At 41.9% G+C, this 20,526-nt stretch overlaps 1 protein-coding gene across 3 annotated transcripts in view; it reads left to right on the top strand.

Moving 5' to 3' along the window:
* LOC146780128 (diacylglycerol O-acyltransferase 2-like) overlaps positions 1 to 20,526 on the top strand; it is a 156,577-nt gene that overhangs the window by 105,625 nt on the left and 30,426 nt on the right. For all 3 annotated transcript variants that reach the window (XM_085638132.1, XM_085638133.1, XM_085638134.1), the window contains exon 6: positions 9,001 to 9,175. In XM_085638132.1, coding sequence (XP_085494258.1) covers positions 9,001 to 9,175 — 175 coding nt within the window. The remainder of the gene's footprint in view (positions 1 to 9,000; positions 9,176 to 20,526) is intronic.

Genomic DNA, 20,526 nt, shown 5'->3' with positions numbered 1-20,526 from the left:
AGTATAAGGTTAAAACCTCCAAACTGTGTTTAGCCAAAGAGCGACAGTTTAAGCTTATAAAACGGAAATTGGCCTGTCTGGAAGATATCGTTTTGTCAGCCGTTAGATCAAACATCCAGAGATAAAAGCAAGCATACAGTGTGGGCAGGGCACAAGTCCTAAACAAGCATTTTTAATGCAATAGGTCTCATATGTGTGTGAGTTTGAGATATTGGCATTGGAAATGACAATGCCTTTTATTTGTGTTTTGAAAACCTGCAAGCGGTGCGCAAACACTTTGTACATATAGTTTTTGCTTAAAAGAAACAAGGCAGGCAGTTCCTGCGTGTCTTCTACTGCTAGCCTTGATTCTCTTAAGCAAGGTCTATAAGAACAAAGTGCATGTTTACACACCGCTTGCATGTTTTTAAAACACATAAATAAAAGTCATTGTCATGTATATTGCCAATAGCTCAAATTCTCGCAAATGTGAGACCTATTGCAATGCAAATGCTTCTTAATGCACTTTGACCACTGTCTGTAATGGCATGAAACATGCTGAGTATTTGTGGCTCCTAAGAACATTAAAAAAAATTCAGAGCTCTAGGCCATCTAAGTTTAGCAGACTGTGCGTGAGCGAGACCACATACACTAACGGGGAAAACAACGTTTACGTTCTTTCTTATGAGTTAAAAGCATTAATTTTTAAAAATGCCAGACTAAAACATGCTCAGCGTGGCAGCATGCTGTCCTGTCTGTAACAAACTTGCTGAAAAGTGTTAATGTAATTTCTTGCTATCTGAGCAGTCCTAGCTCGAGAAAGCCTCCATGACTAAGAGTACAGTGTTGCCAAACAATAACCCACTATGTACGAAAGCCTTCACATGCATGCTATCTCTATGCACAAATAACCTTTTAAAAATAAGAGTGGACAAAGAGGGTTACAGATCAACAAGGGGGAAGGGCAATAATAATGTGAGTTCGGGCTGTGGGGGGGAATGAATTTGTAGTGGGAAGTGAACAACGGGGGTATTGATTGACATGTGATATCACACAATCCCTTCACTAACCCCTCGAGTGTGCTCTGCGAGCACCAAATTGACCTTTCTCACCTGCTCCTTCTCTCTCCTTTACTGCTTTGAGTTTTACAATGTGTGTGCGTGTGTGCAGCTTCGATGGCGTCCTATGACTTCACGGTGGCTAACCCAACTACGACACTCTGATTCGAGTGGCGATTGGCTCAACTGCCTTACTTATTTATTAACAATGAGGTGGACACCTCAAACACGACATTGACAAAAACAAATATAACCACATTTATTTTATTTTTTATTTATACGTTTTTATAACAGAATGCACACTAAAGTAAAGAAGCATACCTACAGGTAGTGACATAGCAAAAATGTGTGTGAAACTGTGTGAATGGCTTCATCAACGTTCTGCTAGATTGGCATAATGTGTTTTAAATAGTGGAAACGTGTGGCAATAGAAACAGGACTAACCCAAGTGAAAAGTAAAATGTGTATATCGCCATCTTAGACTGGTTAGAAACCTTGGAAACTTAGCCAGGATTGATTGAAAACCTAGATATGTTGTGTGCCGAGATTGCACTGTGTATTGTTTATGCACACAAAACATTTGAAGAAGAAATAAAAAGTGTTTAGCAAGCTGTGCATGTTGTGCCTACTTCAACAAAACATTAACTAAGTAGTGCTCCCGAACTGCTAATGAAAGCTAGAGAGTAACAACAGGAGAGAGGGAAGTACTAAGGAGGGTCTACTAAGCCTATTGACAAATCAAAAGGCATAATTTGGAAAAGACAGGACAAGGAGCCAATGGTAAAGATGGGCGAAACATGGGCAGAGCTTAATGCCCATATACTGAATGCTGCATGTCTCGAAGAGACAGTGCAAGTGCTGCCTAGGCGAGACATAAAAAGGAAGTGCAGGGGGCTAACCAAGTTTGGCGGTATGTAAGTGACTTCATGGTGCATGACAACAGCATTTGACATCACGGCATCACAGGAAGTGGCATCACAACCCATTACCTCACAGGAAGTGACATGAGATCTTAACACCTCACATATAAGTTTAACGGGTCTATCATGAGTGCATTTGATTGCATTACAAGATGTAACAAATTAGATTTTGCATGGGGTTGTGACAAAAAAAATGACACAACCCCATGCAAAATCTGGGTCGCAATATATACTTTACATTTTTTATTAAACTCTGCCTCAAACAAATTGTCAACAAGGAGAAATGTGGCAGTACATCTGTTTTGCTTAATTGGTTGCAAAGCTTGCATTTTAAAATATCTTATGGGGTTAAGGCACCAGCTCTAGAGATCTTTGTGCACCCGGTTATTCTCAGTGAGCAATAATTATTATCATTGACAGATACCCATTTGGCATAGAAGGATCGTTTATTGCTTAGGCAATTGGGTTATGATATAATTATTTGTTCTTCACAATTAATTTCCAGACGGGGGTGGCTTTGATGTCTGTAAAGAGCTCTGAGTTTAAGGTTTTGAAAACCACTTCGGATTCAAGGGGGAGATGGGCAATTGCTCTGCTGGTACTATGTTTTCAGAAATATGTGGTCCATGGGCCAAAAGTTGATGAGCCTGGGCTGCTGGACATGCCCTCTTTGCAACTGTTGGACTGGTCTGGGAAAATGATTATAATGAGAGATTTTAATTATGTTATAGATTACAGCACTGACTCCGCTAAACATGCTGCTGCTCCACATATGTCTAAAACCAGGACCTCTATAAAAGAACTGGTTTATTTTCATGGGCTGACTGATGTTTGGAGAATATAATATCCTCTTTAGCGAGGTTATACATTATATTCATTTCCTCACAAACACTACTGGATTGACATGGTCTATGCTAGGAGGTCTCTGGTTAAAGATGCAGAAATGGACGTGTGTCCTAGGATCACAGACCATAATCTTATATTGTTTACTTTTGGACTTAAGTCATGAAAAAGTGAATGGTCCAAATTCTCGTTTCCACGCCATCTTCTTTCCAATCCTGTTATTGTAGACACTGATCAGATTTACTCAGGGAATTTATCACAGTCAATACAGGCACGGCTGCACCCCCGATTATTTGGGATACAATGAAGGCATATATCCGGGGTATCACGCTGCAGTTTATTCTCAGACAAAATGAGGTCGCCTTGGGAAATGCCAGGTTTCTGCGTCAGGCTATTCCTCAGCTTGAAATTCTACATGCTCAGGCTATAGATCATGGAGGAGCTGATGAACAGGATTTGGAGTCTCAATTACTTGAAACGCTCTCCCTGCTGGGGCGCAAGCTGAATAATAAGATAGCAGCCACTCATGCAAAGTACAAAGCCATACAATATGAGTATGAGGAAAGGGTGGGCAGAGTTCTGGCTCATCAAATTTCTGATAGGCAGGCGAAATTCACTTCCCAATATATTAAAGGTATGAATGGCATAGTCTATGTTAATCCTAAAGTGATTTTGGAACAATTTTCACTTTTTTATCAGGAGTTATATTGTCGACTCCAAGAAATGAACCAATCCAGTTTCATGGAAAATATTCAGGGTTGCAGATTACTGTGTTTAGTGGAAAGCCAGGCGTCTACATTGGATAGAGTTCTCCATGGGTGAGGTTGAGGTCGCTCTAGCGGCTTTGCCCCTGACAAAGCAGCAGGCGATCATGCTATACCTTTGGAATTTTATAAAACGTTCAAAAATATAATGCCTATGTAATTTTTAAAGGTGATCCAATATATTCGTGAGGGGGGCAGTCCCCAACACACGGAAGAAAGGCAAGCCACCAGAGGACATGAGTTCTTATTGACACATTTCCTTGATTAACACAAAGACTAAGCTATTCGGCAAACTTTTAACCAGTGATAGTCTCTCAGCAACACCACGGGTTCGTCCCAGGTAGATACGCTATTAGTCATACAAATACTTCAATCAGGGCATTTAAAAATAAATAAATTATGTTGCAGAATAATCAAATACCAGATTCGGTATGATATTGTGAGATGCTGAGAAGGCTTTTGATCATGTTTTGTGGGGTTGTATGTGGGCCACTTTGAGAGCTATTGGCAATTGAGAATAGATTTATTAAGCTGGTACAGTCATTATCTAAGAATCCGTTTGCTAAGTTAGCATATGCAGGAAGGTACCCAGTGCCATTCCAGATCTTCCGCAGTACCCAACAGGGGTGTCCGCTCTCCCCCCTCTTATTCGCTCTCTATATTGAGCCATACCTGCAATAATTGAGTATGAATGGGGGCATACTGCCTTGACATTTGGTGGTCACAAATTTAAGTTAACAGCATATGCTGATGATGTTGCTATTTATGCATCCATCCTTCATCCTCAACAGTCTGGTTTTCGTCCAAAACATTCGACAGAGTCAGCCTTACTTGAGATATCTGACACCCTAAAATTCATCATGGATAATGGCAGGAAGGCAGTCTTGATCCTTTTGGATCTGTCTGCCGCGTTTGACACCATCTCCCATGACATCCTGTTAGCCAGATTAAAATCATGTGGCATTACAAACCTGGCATTGGCCTGGATTACATCATTCCTGTCTAACAGGAAACAGGTCGTTTCCCTGGGTTCCTGCGTGTCATCTGAACACATTGTCTCTACGGGTGTCCCACAGGGGGCCTATATCAGTCCCCTGTTGTTTAACATATATATGGCTCCGCTGATCTCATTAATCTCGTCCTTTGGAATTGAGACTACATTTTACGCTGACGATACCCAACTTATTCTGTCTATGGAAGATGGATCAACAACAGTGGAAAAAAACTTCAAAGCTTGTCTCTCTGCAATCATTAAATGGATGAACAACAACCATCTCTGTTGTAACACCGACAAAACAGAGATTCTTCCCATTGGTAAAAACAATCTGTTTCAACCCAAAGATTGGTGGCCAGATGATATTGCAGCCCCTCCTTCAACAGTTGAGGTCGCTAAAAATCTGGGGGTACTGTTTGATTCCTCCCTCTCCTTCAAACCCAATGTGTTAAAATTAACAGGGATCTGCTTCAGTTATATCCGTACATTGAAAAAGTTTTTCAATCTCATCCCATCAGCAGCTAGGAAAACGGTGACAGTAGCTCTTATACTGTCTCGGATGGACTACTGCAATAGCCTCCTCGTTGGGACGAATAAATCCTCCCTGAGACGGCTTCAGGTAGTCCAGCATGCAGCGGCCAGATTGGTCTTGGGACTTCCTCGTAGATCATCTGCTTCTGCTGCATTAAAGACTTTGCACTGGCTTCCGATTCATAAAAGAATCTTGTTTAAGCTACTTCTGACGACTTTTAGAGCTTCCCGGGGAGTGGGCCCCGCTTATCTCTCCATCAGATTTAAACCATACACTACAACAAGGACATTAAGATCAAGTTCTGCAAACATTTTGGCAATAAGTAGGTTTAAAATGTCATCAAAAGGAGGGAAATCAGCCATGGTACTGGGAGCAAAAGCATGGAATAATCTGCCTAAGGACTTGAGAGCAATTCAACGTGAAGACCTGTTTAGACGAGCCCTTAAGACCTGGGTCTTCGGCCTAACAGATGTCTGCTCTCTGGCTATGATTTAGTCTGGACAGTTACAGTTAGTTTAGTTATCTGCAGCGCCAGGAGACTCCGTCAGGAGTGACAGTTGCGCTATACAAACCTTTCTTTTTCATTTCATTTTCATTTTCAATGCCCAAGCTATTGGGGTTATCAATGTGAATGTCTTTTAGCCATCTAATCTAGCAGCACATCTGCTGTTCGGCATGACTGACAGTCACTGAATAAAAGAACTATAAATGGCCAGCGCCGGACACATGATAGCGCTTTTTTGTGTGTGAGGAGGGGCGGGTCAATGAGCTCAACACGGGGGGTGAAGTGACAGGCATGTGCTGTCTAGCTGAGACCCAAAACTGAAGGCCTCCTAGTGTAAGGAGATTGTTTTTTTCATAGTTTTATAAAGTGTGACCTTGACTTGAAGATACCTGAATACCAGTTACATTACACAAGGTGACATTGACTTTTGATAGGCATGGTGAGGTTAGGTGATTTTCCCAGAATCACAGGATGTTGATCTAAGACTCAAACCTGCTTCCCCAGCTCCAAAGTCAGTAGCTCTGGCCATTATACCATATCTTCTCTGCTTTAATGTTATCCAGCTTGAGAGGGGAAAGAAGCAACGCTAATGGCGGGTGGGAGGGAGAAAGAAGCAACTTTGCTCGAGATGGTAAAGAAGCAACAGGGATGGATGGAAAGAAGCAACAGAGATGGAAATTTACGTCACTGTCTGTGTAAAGAAAGCCTGAATGGTGAGCAACGGGTGACTTCAAATCTTGTGCCATCTGCATTTGTTTATTATAATGATAAATTCTCCTTATAATTACTGTATGACCGAGATTTTACATTCCGTTTGAGTAAATCTGAAGTGAGGAATGGTGCTGTATTGCAGTTCCTGCTAGATTACACCTTGTTGACAGCAACATAGTCTTTTGGAGTTCAATGAGCAATGGACCTTGTGAAAAACACATCTTCTCGTTTTCACGTTTTCAAAACTTATTGGAATGTTTTGTTGGGTTTCGATAAATATATTTTGTACACTGCATTTCTGTAAGGTTTTATCAGTTTTAGAAAGTTAATACAAGTAAATGGCTAGTTCCTGGCAAGGAACGATGTGCTAGTAAGGAAACTGGGTGTTACAAAGAAAAATCGTGGCGCCATAGTTCAGAAATTGAAATATAAAGCATGTTGTACCGTGCTATTCAACACGCATGCTGCGTGCCAAACCCCCCCAGTGCTGCTTTACTATGGCCATGCATATCACAATTATATGGGAAAGAGCAATAAAATCACATAGACCACACCCTTTTTTTAAAAGTAGAAACATGCATAGCAAGCTATGTACTTGACAAAAAGTCAAACTAACAAAATACAGATTTCCAGTCCAAGACTCAAATTTGGCTCCCAACTCACAGTTTGTGGGAGGGGGCAAGATGTCATTGGGCTTGAAAGAAGCAACATGAAGGGTGAGCAGGTGGGATAAGATGGAGCAAGTGAAAATGCAGGCACTTATATGGAGTGCTTAAAGACAAATAAAAAAAGTTAGCTTCTCAAACAGGAGCAGTGGATGTATACAAGTACTTGGTCCATGCTCTAGGGGAGGGCTGAACACAAGAAGAGGCATGACGCATGCATCCATGGACAAACAGGAGTGAAGGATTTCGAACCTGACGCTGAAGTTAACAAATGGTAATTCTATGGGCGGGCTGTAGCCCATTGATTGTAAACAACATGTCGCGAAGAGACAGAGCATGCACTGTCTGTCAGAGACCTAAAAAGCTAGCTAGTATAGTGACTCTATGTACAGTTTACCACAATTTTACCTGGAGACTACATATACTTTGTAAAAACGGCCTTTCCTTTATTGCTGCTTAAGAAAGCATATCAACCTACACAATCAGTGCTAAAATACACATGAGCTCACTCTGAATATTGAGAACTTTAGAATGTGGTTTTACACAATTTTGAATCATGGATTTCAAACAAATTGGTCCTAGATGCAATTTCTCCCAAGTAATAGCTAGCTAAATGTGTGTGGCTAAAAAAGTGTCAAGAGGAACACTTTGTGGTAATACTGGTCATAAAGACCATTAACACATATTGTTCCCAATTACTAGATGTAAAATTCTGAAACGGACACAAAACCGACTAGTGTTTAATTTGAGCTGGTGGTTGTCGACGGGGGTCAGTGGCACTTTTTTTGAGACCAGCACTTATTTTTCCGCATCAAATATTTAGCGAGTGCAAAAGATAGACAAAAACAAACAGATTGGAAAAAGGGAGGAAGATAAAGACAGAAAAACGTCACAAAGAGAGAAAGGAGGAACCTGTAAGAGTGAGATAAAGGGGCAGGAAGTGTCTGGGGCTGATTAGAGACTACCATCCTTGGTATTTGGTGCATCAGCATTTAACTGCACCAGCGATCAGCTTTTGCGCAGGGATTTGGGAACTAGCAATCTTTCTCTTACAAATAAAGCACTAAAACCAACCCTATTTGGTAAAAAAATGGTATTACCACACTCTTACCCTGAGATGTTTGCATTTGATTTTTCCCTAACGTTTAGAATCATAATCTAGTATCTTTATGCTGAAAAGGTACAGTGACACACTGCAACTATGACAATAAGACATTTCCACACGGGCTCCAAATATTTACCATTCGTGGTTGTGTGAGTTTCATCTTTGTGTGTTGCGCGTTATGTGGTGCAGAGTATCCTAACAGGGGGCCTACAGCATGGGGGAGTTGTTTATACACATCCACAAAACACTAAAACTCCAGGAAGGTGGGTTGCATCATACTGCATAAGTTGTGCTGTCTAGGAGGATTCAGGCTTGTCGTGGCCTATGTGAGATGTGCTAAAATGTTGGGTCTGATGACCAGTGCTTTGGTCTTATTGCTTTTGTTATTTCAAAGGCTCAGACATTACCCTCACCCTCTCCAGTGTTTCTCTGAGAGGCTGACATTGTCTCTTGGCTCTGTGGTTCATATCTCTTTGGTCCTCCAATGGCATGAAGAGTTGCCACAGCATGTCATTGACTCCACAAGGGACTTACAATGCTTGCTCCATCTCTGTGGTCTTTAATGGAACCCTCATCCCGATACTATAATTATACTATGAAAGTATACATTTCCCTTTCTCAGTTCGGTGCATAGTTGCCTTGATTGACTGACATTGACCTCATCGCACTGGCCCAGGGGTATTTCCAGTGTCTGTGGTCCAGTCAAGCCTTATGGGCCATCAATACTAATCATGTGTCTGATGTCCAGTAATGCTATATAGGGTTGAGACTCTGCTGTTTACTGGCAAAGTTAGGAACTAGCACTGTCCTCTGTCTCTATGGTCCACTGACACTGGCTCTGTGGTTTAGTGATGCTCTGAGTTAGTGTCACTGCCCTCAGTCTTGATAATCTTTTACCACATTTCTGTCTTGTTCTTCTTGCAGGGGTGTGTTCTGTCAGTAAATCAAGCTTGGATTATCTCCTCTCCAAGAATGGGACAGGGAATGCAGTGGCCATCGCAGTTGGAGGAGCAGCAGAGTCTCTGAACTGTGTACCTGGAGAGGAAAGAGTTGTTCTCAGAAACCGTAAAGGCTTTATTCGCCTTGCTTTGGAAAATGGGTAGGTACAAAGAACTTTCAGGACATTCTTCATTGTTAGACGTTTGACCGGAAGTGATGGAAAGATCCATACACATGATCAAGTATACTATAAGTACATATTAACAAGATTAAAGATCTCGCCTAAGCAATCGACATGGTCAGAAGTTCATGCAGGGCCCATACATCAACCCCAGTCTTTAACATGGTCAAAGGGTCACACAATGCCATCAAAGGTGTTAGAGATCCACTGTGAGATATTGAAATGGTCTGAGATCCTCACAATGTGACCATAAGTATAGTCAACGATCCACCCAGGTCCGCCGAGAGGTCCCCGAAGGCTTCCACAACATACCTCTAGCCTTAAAAAGGATCAAATTTAGAAGGAAGCTACACCTGGATCAGAAATCCTCCAGAACCATGAGCGTGGTAAATATCCCTCACAGAGGCCCCTACGGGGACAGATATTAATGGGAAATGATCAACATGATCAGTTATCTACCCTGAGATATTGGTGAGTAAGTGTGGGCAATTTTTTTCTTAGTTGGGGCATGCCATTGTCGCAGGATGCACATCGACCTACATCCGGCTAAAAAAGAGGTCAACTTCAAGGGGTAGTTGTGTAGTAGTCCACAGACTGCTTTAGAATTACTGGTGTACACTTGACTCATGAACAATTGATAAAGATCAAGTAAAGCCTATTCTGATTGGTTACTTTCACTTACCACTACACTTTGGATGGCAGTAAGTGAAAGCAAAAACATGCCATTTATCCCCCCCCCCACTCTAAATTGGATGGGCAGGAAAATGACAAAATGTCTGACTGCCCTTACTCAGGCAGGCCACGGGAGGTGTGTGTAGGAGGCTGAGGCTGAGTAGTCTCCTCCATCTACATAATGAAGGTCCACCCATCTCTAAATTAGCCAGACGGACCTTCAGTTTGGCGGTGGAGGGTACTCCATCACCTTTGTGATGGAGCACCCTCTCCACCACACGCTAAATCGGGCCCTTAGTTGTATCCTCTCTAAGCCCTACTCTCCAGCGCCCCTCTTTACTTCCATCTCTTCTCTTCTCCCCGCCTCTTTGATTCTTTAAATTATCTCCTCCCCTTCACTTCCTCAATTACTCCTCTTAACTCTCTCCCATTAATTCCCTCTCTAATCCCTCTATTACACTTTAGTTTATATTTGGCCCTCCGTTTGACTTTCTCCCCTTCTCTATACATCCTCTTATTAACCTCTTCTACTATTCCTCCTTTTGTCCTATCCTCTTTAGTTCATAGCCTTTTGTCCTCCTCTTTACTTGCCTTCCTATAATTCCATCCTTCTCTTCTCAACTTTAGTTTCTAGCCTTTTAGCTTCCTAATTACGTTCTCTGTTTCTCTCCTTTTCTTCAAATCCTGTGATTTTTCTCTTAACCACTTTTCCATCTCGTCTTCTCTTTAGTTCCAAACCCTTTGTCTTGCTCTGTGGTTCAGTATATTTCTTTCTTCCCCATTACAGAGGTATATTTTAACATAGCATTTTTATATCATATATGTGTTTTGCTATTGGTAGACAGCTTTGTTTTTCTGTGTCATTGATAAAGTGGTGCGCCTACTCTGGACTGTGCAGTATTTGGCTGTGTGTAGTGGGAGTTAGCTGCGTGGCCCATTCCCGTGGGCAGGCAACCCCGCTGTGCACAGCCATGCACAGCTGGTGTTAACTGCAGTGATTTACTTGTGGCCAGGCCCTGAATCCACCACCCACCTGCACACATAGTAGGGCCATCACCCCAACCATAACGTTGAAGATTTCTCTTTTTAAATTAAAAATCGCAATTTGTATGAAAATTGAAATTTTGGTGGCTGCGTTCAAATAGAAAATTGTGGCCTCATGATCATGATTTTTATAAAAATTACAGTGGCAAATGTTTTCACATTTTCTATGATTTTCCATGCATGTGAGTGTTCTCACTCATCTGTGGCATGCACTTTTCCTGGTACATCCCATTAGCTGCAGAAGTTTCTTTCCACAATGCTAAAACTTCAATTATGACCAAAATCCTGCTTTTCAAGGTGGTAGAATTTTTTTGATGTCCTTCATCTGCCAGGCACATTCCTTGAAAATTTGAAATGTGACTGGCAGAAATACCGATTTTTGAAGTCGAAATTTTGAATGGCACAGATGTACAAAAGGGTTAGCCATTTAAAGTTCACCCAGCACTTTTTTTTAAATGCTAATACCTTAAAGACTTCATATGAAACTATGAAAAGCATACTTTTCGAGTGAAGTTAGACAATCATGTCGAGTTTGATGTTAATTCATTCAGTATTTTATGCTTTAGCAATCTTTCCTATGGGGAACATGAGAAAACGTATGCTTTTGTCTCTCCCTTAAACTTTTGCCATGCTCGACCATAGTTGTACAAGCTATGTGAGTGATGAATTTGGTGCAGAACCGACCAAAATTGCAGGTAAATTAAAAATGTTCTTTCAAAGAAATGTAGAAGAGAAGTACAAATGCGCAGGAGTGGCTGCTATTTTCAAAATCTCACACGCACAATAAAGCACAGCCGCAGTTATGGTTAAGAATTAAAACTGAAAAAACACTGAAATTTGCAAGTGGCAGTTAGAACCACAATCCATAACACATGCAACTGACATGCAAACCATAACTCAGGCACCACTTGCCATGCTCATCACCGCACCCTAGATGTGATGTCATTGCAAATGTCTTTAATAATCTTACAGATGAGTATATATCATATTAGCCTTAACAATATGAAAGCACGGACTTTGAATGTAAGTTTTTGCTTTTAGTATATGTTGTTATGTAACTGTATTAAACTTTCATTGATTTCATTTTTTTTAAAGTCAAAAGCATTGAATTTGACGTCCGATTTTGGTTTGTAAAGTTTGTTCAAATTATGAATCATAGTTCTACGCATAACTTGTCAAATTCAGTCTTTTTTCAGTTTTAATTCATAAGCATAACTTAATTTTTAATTGTTTTTTTCACTGAATTTCTAAGGGGTTTTAAGCCTATATTTATGTGTAATAACCGAAGCTATACATGACTTCACTCTTCAATTTTACCTTGTTTTGTGATTTTCATCTAAAAAAATCATATTATATACGGCACCATCAGTTGTCTGTGCCCATGACCCACACTCCTGAAATGCTTATTAGGAAAAAAAGCTCCCTTAACCAATCAGGCCTGAATTGTAAAAGATTTTTGGTCTGCAAAAGAGCGGCGATCCGGGGTTTTCAAACCTCTGCACATTAATGGTTTAGCTATCACTACAATGTAACCCTTTCAAGCCAATCTACAAAATACTTAAACACAAATTTCCCAAATATTACTGAAAGGGTATATGTCAAATCAAGCAAAAGCATTTCCGTATTTAAAGTTGTACTTTCATGCTATGTTTGGTGTGATTCCATTTACTGTTTTTTTCTGGTACAGAAAGCAATGAATTTGAATGGAATTAAAATGAAAATGTCACTTTTTTTAACCTGCCCTCTCTTTTCCCCCACTTGAAGGATCTCACAAAACCTTCTATGCCAACCCCAAATCAGATTAACTTTATTTGAAAGGCTTGTGCCGATTCTTCAAATGACTCCAGAGTTATATAGAAAACAAAAAATTACTTTTCAATGGAAACTCTGACCTAACCATAACTGCACACTGCACATGGCTAAAGGCTGTGCACAGTTGGGTTTGCAGTTATGGGTAGTTGGCAGGGACCCTGTGGCCAACCCCACTGCACAAGACAAAGTTTGTGTGTGTGTTAGATTTTTGCCTCCCACAAGGTACAGATAGTGGTACATGAGTATGGTAAAGTTAGACAGAAAGATTGTCATTTATTGGTAATGTCCCAGTAGAGAAGTATAGATATGTTTACAAGATTACTACAAAGTCAGTGACACGGAGGCGTGGTCCTGTTAACAGCACAGTAGTATTGTGAATGGCACAGAATCCATACACAGATAGTGGTACAGGAATATGGTATACTTAGGGCACAGATGCTCTATTGTTAATGGCACAGTAGAGGGGTATTGATAGTTGTACAATAATATAATATAGTTAGAGGTGCAGAGTTGTGGTATTGTTATTGGGACACTATTGACGAGTAGTTAATGGTCCAGCAGCAAAGAATAGATATTTATACAGGAATGCTGTACAGTTAGCATCACAGGAGTGTGGTATAATTAATAGTACATAATGAAGTATGGGTAATGGGTCAGGTGTGAGGCATAGCTATTGTTAGGGAAATGTGACAATTTAAAGCCACTGGAGAGTGAACTAATGGTCAGTGGTGCAGTTAATATCACAGTAGTCAGGCGAAGATAGTGGATCAGGAATACGGTGTAGTTAATGACACAAAGGTGTGGTATTGTTAATCGTACAGTAGTGCAGCATAGTTATAGGTAGAGTAAAGAAGTATGGATAATGATACATAAATGCTTTATAGTAAGTGGAAGAAATTGGGTTACTGGTTGGGGGGGGGTGAAACCCTACTCAAACAGCAACCACAGACCTTGTTCACATGAAGTCACAAGCAAATCCCAAATTAATTTATGCTCAACCCGCTGGAGCTTGCCACAGAGCAGTCAGACTTAACTTATAGTCTTTATGCAGCACTTCAAACAGTAATAAAGTCAAACATGACACAAGAGAAATCCCACACCACTTCAGACAAATGTAATAAAATGTAATAAATAATTTACGTCAAAGAAGAAGATAAAATCCCTTCGGGACCCAAATAAAATAATTCTTCAACCAATCATCTCAAACATACCACAAACCATTCATGTCAATCATACAAAAAACCCATATACCTATATTTGAAATGCCACAAGACAGCCACTGACTAATAATGGAATGCCACCTATATTTTATTAAAAAAATGAAATGTTGGAACCATTAAACATTTGTTCATTATACTGAATCCATAAATCTTCATATTATATGAAACACATATATCATTATACAATTTTATGTATTACATAGGCAGCATATTACTTAATCAAGGGGGAGATGCACAAATTCATCAAGTATTAAAAACAAATATTATATCACCCATAGAAATCCTACAAATAGTACATACACTATAGCCATGTATTAAAAACAATTAAAAGTGTATCGTCTAAAAGAAAGATAAAACAAAAGAAGAAGAGAGAGAGAGACAGACAACAATTACGACAGTACAATTATTAGTTGTTCATTGATTAATCCAGGTAAAAGAACTCTCAAATGCCAGACATGTATGCTGTCCTAATGTTTTTATCACAATGACTGGCCGGTACACTGGATTTAGTTTATCCCAATTGCCGATGCGTTTCTGTGGTGTTCGCAGAGTAATGGCCACCTATATCAAGGCATATATAATGTGCATCTCCTTTCAGAATCTTCAAACTAATACCCAAGTAACTATGGCGAGTATCCCACAGGCGTGAATGGTCCTTGTAGGGAAATGGGTCCACCATTTACTCTAGGGATACCATCATTCCAATTAAAAAATTCTGTTGTGAGTGCTCTATTCAATTGTGCCCAAGGATCCAGGTCAATCTGTTTACACTGTCCCTCCTTATGAGTGGATATTCTAGGATCTCAAACCGCGGGACCAACAATCTCCCGAAGGCATTTGGATCCTATAGTGTTTTGCAGTCCTTTGGCGTCCATGCATCCGATCTGCTAGTGTTGCATTGAGTGCAACAACCTGAACGGATTAACCAAGAGAATTTCTGGGTACTGCTTCCTTGTTAGAGTGATTAACTCGTCTTTACCCCGACCCATGAGCTTTAGTGATCGGTTCTCAAGGGAGGAGCATACCGACTCTTTTTCTGAATTTTTGCCAGCCATTACAATGATCCATCTTTGATTAACCCAATGTATTCATGGGTACTGACACTTTGCAAAATTTAACAATCCATATTTGCACCTACCCATGAGTGACCGATTCGTCAGTAAGGTCCTTGCCTACTTATGACGATGATGTGTCCCTGATGACTTGATATAAATCCCACTGTCGACTCAATCCAGGATTGGGTTAGTGACTGTTCTCTATTTTGAAACAACCTGACTGTCTCAGTGTGGTTCTTTTTGTCCAGAAGAAGACACTACGTGATGCACTTTCAATAATACAGACATCAGGGTCGAAAAATCGAGGTACAACCTAGTCATGTCCTTAGTCACTGTAACCAGGAATAGTTGACATTACGGGTTACCTTTGAACTTTATAATTAGAGAGAGATTTTTTCATTTGTTTTGTTTATCTATGGATTCATGTAGTGTTCGTCAGTTCACCATTTTTTTCATTATATGTCACATTAGTTACTGATTAACTGGTTATTTTGTTTATGTTCTGTTTGACAGCCTCTCTCACCAAATGAAATATATAAATGAAACATATATAACTTCAAGTATCTTTGTGGTGTGTTTAGTACTATGTTCAGAGTACATAAAAAGAAATGTTTTCTCATTTAAATTGCTATGATTTAAAATAAATTGGTCTTGCCCAACAGAACTTTTTGTAGACTATATCAACCTTATAAAAGTGACATTATCAGAATTACGACTTAAAATCTGACTTTACCACTAAACAGGGTTTTAAATCACAATTCCATAGACACCAAACTCGACATTCCTACCAGCTCACAATTGAACGTTATCACTTATTAAATGTAATAAGGGAACCCAATGTTGTCCTATGGGAGAGATAGGCCTTGCAGTAGTGAAACACAAATTTTTGATTTTTTCAATACCAGGACATGTAATAGTTAAAAGTACATGTCCAACTTCATAAATGCATGGTACCTCGCTCTCAGGTCTGTTTAGGGCCTACCCTAGGAGTGACTTATTTATATGAAAAATTATGTTTTAGTCCTGTCAAAAGGTTTATTTTGCCATCTCGAAATGGCAGTCTTAAACTGCAAGCATAGGCTGCAATGGCAGGCTTGAGACATGTATAAAAGGGCTACTTAAGTGGGGGGCACAATCACTGCTGCAGGCCCACTAGTACCATTTAATTTACAGGCCTGGGTACATGTACTACCGGTTTACTAGGAACTTACAAGTAAATTAAATATGACAATTGGGGGGAACAAAACTAATGTTACCATGTTTTTGGGAGCGAGCACAAGCACTTTAGCATGTCAGCAGAACTAAAATGCACAGATGCCTATGGTCAACAAAAAGGAATTCAGCAAAAAAAGGATGGTTGAAGGCAAACGTTTTGGGGTAGACCACCCTAAGGCATTCTCACCCCTCGCCTGCATCAACTTCCTGAGGGGCCTGTGGCTGTCTGAACCCGGAAGTGAAACCCAAACAGGTATGGTCTCCGCTTCTTCAGTGCCCAGACCACAAAAAAGGCTTCTCTCTCAACAGCACTGCACCTCTGGTCACGGAGAAGCAACCTCCTCCTAATGAAGTCTGTGTGTTGGTTTAGGCCCTCCTCATTTAACTGTGACAATACTGCCCCTATGCTATCCTCTGAGGCATCTGTTTGCACTTTGAACTCCAGAGAAAAGTCAGGGACCTTGACTACAGGGGCTGTACACATAGCCTGTTTGAGGGAGTCAGAGGCTTTCTGAGAGGGCTCCGTCCAGATCAACTTCATGGGCTGCTTCTTCCGTCAGCCTAGTCAAGGGGGAAACAATGGTGCCATACCCCTTGATAAACCTGTATTAACCAGTGAGGCCCAGGAAGGCCCTCAGTTTTGGGGGACACCCAGACATTGAGAATTTCTATCTTGGCCTGGAAAGGTTGCAACTTACCACGGCCCACCAGGTATCCCAAGTAAACTAGCTGGGTACATGCAGTACCACTTTATTAGGGACTTACAAGTAGATTAAATATGCCATTTGGGTGTAAGACAATGTTACCATGTTTAGGGGAGTGAGCACTGGTTAGCAGTGGTAAATTACACAGGGTCCCTAAGACCAACAAAAACGAGATCCGCAAAAATAGGAGGGATGAAGGCAAAAAGCTTGGGGGAGGCCACCCTAGTGCTGACAGGTCTAACAGTTAGTGACACAGAAGTGTGGAATAACTAGTATTACAGTAGTGCATTTTAGTAGTGAAAGTTACATTTTATATTTTAGATAAAAAATCATATTGAAAAAACTAGTGCCTTGTAATTGATAGATGAACTTTGAAAGGAAAGCCAAATGAGGTTAGTTTGCACAATTTAAATAGTACAAACAACCAGACTGTTAAATGAGTACGTGCCCAGGGGTTAAGGAATCCTCAGTGCAGAACGTTAAAAGCAAGTTTAATCATCGCTAATCCAGCATTATGCAACCCTGTAACAGCCATTTTGTTCTTTGATTCTGCTGGACCTCATTCACAGAAAGTAACAAGCTTTAATGTTCTTAGACATAAATACACATGGTTTCACCAATTCTTTTTAGATTGTTGCATGCACAAATGCTATTTATCCAGTTAAACCCTGCCCAATTTAGCTTTGCCAATGTTGGTAAAAAGTAGCGGTTGCCTTCTTTTACTATGCATACTGGATACCAAGAATTCAATGTGGCAGACAGTGTGATGACTGAGTGTACTTTTCACATGCAAATTAGTCGCAATGAAAGTAACTTACTGTAAGGTGGGAGTATACACCGAATAGCCAATAGCCATAGCTCTGGGTGCAGCTAAACATGCTCTTTGGTCGTGTTAAATACATTTGCAATTATTGGTCGTTTCTTTTTTTTGCTATTTTAATTTTTTGGGTTTCTGATTTAAAGAATTTAATGACATAGCTGATAGACTTATTTAACGGCCCCCAGGTGCTTAATAAAACTCATGCTGCATTTTACAATGTTTTGAGCAGGGATGAGGCTCAGACAGTAAAGGAGAAGTCCAGCCTAGTTAGTAGATGACTACTGTCGCCCTTGTTTGGTGCAGCGGACACCTGCTGGGTGCACCACCCAGATGAGAGAGAAGGAAACCAGCCTGTGCTTGGCAACAGGTCTCCCTCGGAGGCCACTCCTTCACCTCTGGGACCAATTAGGCCTCCTGCATCAGAAGCAAAACACAGGACTGTAAACAAACAGAGATCTCTGGGTTAAATAATCAGTGCATGCCCTGCCCTGACTGCGTGTTGACAGTGTTTGGGGGAATGTTACAGCAGCAATGGTGTACCCTGTCATTGTGATGGGGGTGAGCGAGCCATTGTGCCACAGGCCAATCTCTGCTAAGAAGCCCACTCTGAAACATATATTTGTGACCAAACTATGTACTTCAACTCAAAGGGAAAAGGAAGACACCACACATGTATGGGGCCAGAAGGCTGCAATGTTTAATATTTTCCTTGGACAGACCAGAGGATTGACATAAATTACTGATAATACCAATATGTGGAAGTATTATTGTAAATAAAAAGGCGAGGACCACCCACACACCCCCAGATGGTGGAGTGGTGGAAAACCTTTAGTGGATGGCTATTATGACTGGCTCTTGTGTATCACCACCCAGTAGCTGCAGCAGTCTCACACATATAGTGTCACTCACCGCAACTCCCTTGCACACGCAATGTAGATGCAGATGGCTTGCATCATTGCTGCATTGCACTGTCACTAAGGGCCCCATTGTAGGGTGTGTAGCTGGGGAACATCTCATGGGTGGTCCGCCCTGCCACTACACCCACCCTGGCTATAAGCATAATTGTTGCATTGCACTGGCACTAAGGGCCCCGTTGTAGGGTGTGTAGCTGGGGAACATCTCATGGGTGGTCCGCCCTGCCACTACACCCACCCTGACCATTAGCATCATTGCTGCATTGCACTGGCACTAAGGGCACCGTTGTAGGGTGTGTAGCTGGGGAACATCTGATGGGTGGTCTGCCCTGCCACTACACCCAACCTGACCATTAGCATCATTGCTGCATTGCACTGGCACTAAGGGCACCGTTGTAGGGTGTGTAGAAGGGGAACATCTCATGGGTGGTCCGCCCTGCCACTACACCAACCCTTACCATTAGCATCATTGCTGCATTGCACTGGCACTAAGGGCCCCTTTGTAGGGTGTGTAGAAGGGGAACATCTCATGGGTGGTCCGCCCTGCCACTACACCAACCCTGGCCATTAGCATCATTGCTGCATTGCACTGGAACTAAGGGCCCCGTTGTAGGGTGTGTAGCTGGGGAACATCTCATGGGTGGTCCGCCCTGCCACTACACCAACCCTGGCCATTAGCATCATTGCTGCATTGCACTGGCACAAAGGGCACCTTTGTAGGGTGTGTAGCTGGGGAACATCTCATGGGTGGTCCGCCCTGCCACTACACCAACCCTGGCCATTAGCATCATTGCTGCATTGCACTGGCACAAAGGGCACCTTAGTAGGGTGTGTAGCTGGGGAACATCTCATGGGTGGTCCGCCCTGCCACTACACCAACCCTGACCATCAGCATCATTGCTGCATTGCACTGGAACTAAGGGCCCCGTTGTAGGGTGTGTAGCTGGGGAACATCTCATGGGTGGTCCGCCCTGCCACTACACCAACCATGGCCATTAGCATCATTGCTGCATTGCACTGGCACTAAGGGCACCTTTGTAGGGTGTGTAGCAGGGGAACATGTCATGGGTGGTCCGCCCTGCCACTACACCAACCATGGCCATTAGCATCATTGCTGCATTGCACTGGCACTAAGGGCACCTTTGTAGGGTGTGTAGCTGGGGAACATCTCATGGGTGGTCCGCCCTGCCACTACACCAACCCTGGCCATTAGCATCATTGCTGCATTGCACTGGCACTAAGGGCACCTTTGTAGGGTGTGTAGCAGGGGAACATCTCATGGGTGGTCTGCCCTGCCACTACACCAACCATGACCATTAGCATCATTGCTGCATTGCACTGGCACTAAGGGCACCTTTGTAGGGTGTGTAGCTAGGGAACATCTCATGGGTGGCCCACTAAACCGGCCCTGGCCATTAGCATCATTGCTGCATTGCACTGTCACTAAGGGCACCGTTGTAGAGTGTGTAGCTGGGGAACATCTCATGGGTGGTCCGCCCTGCCACTACACCAACCATGACCATTAGCATCATTGCTGCATTGCACTGGCACTAAGGGCCCCGTTGTAGGGTGTGTAGCTAGGGAACATCTCATGGGTGGCCCACTAAACCGGCCCTGGCCATAGCATAGGTAGCATGCACCAGGTGGAAGGAAACACACCCCAGCATGTCAATGTCTGTAGGAAGATTGCATTGCACTGATTGTGCCTTACCCGTGTTTGAGTGCGGCCTGCACTGCTGCAGCCGCCTATGCTGCACCTGTTCTGTGACTGGTGGAAGCCTGCAATGTTGCCTCCTGTGTAGTAACTATGTTTTCTGTGAGAGAGGCGTACAGTTGCACTGAATCTGTTGACATGCTTTATGCATGAAGGAAGC

Source organism: Triturus cristatus, chromosome 12 (assembly GCF_964204655.1).
Source record: "Triturus cristatus chromosome 12, aTriCri1.1, whole genome shotgun sequence".
Taxonomy (NCBI): domain Eukaryota; kingdom Metazoa; phylum Chordata; class Amphibia; order Caudata; family Salamandridae; genus Triturus; species Triturus cristatus.
The sequence above is the reverse complement of the archived record's forward strand: the minus strand, read 5'-3'. Positions and strand labels throughout refer to the sequence as shown.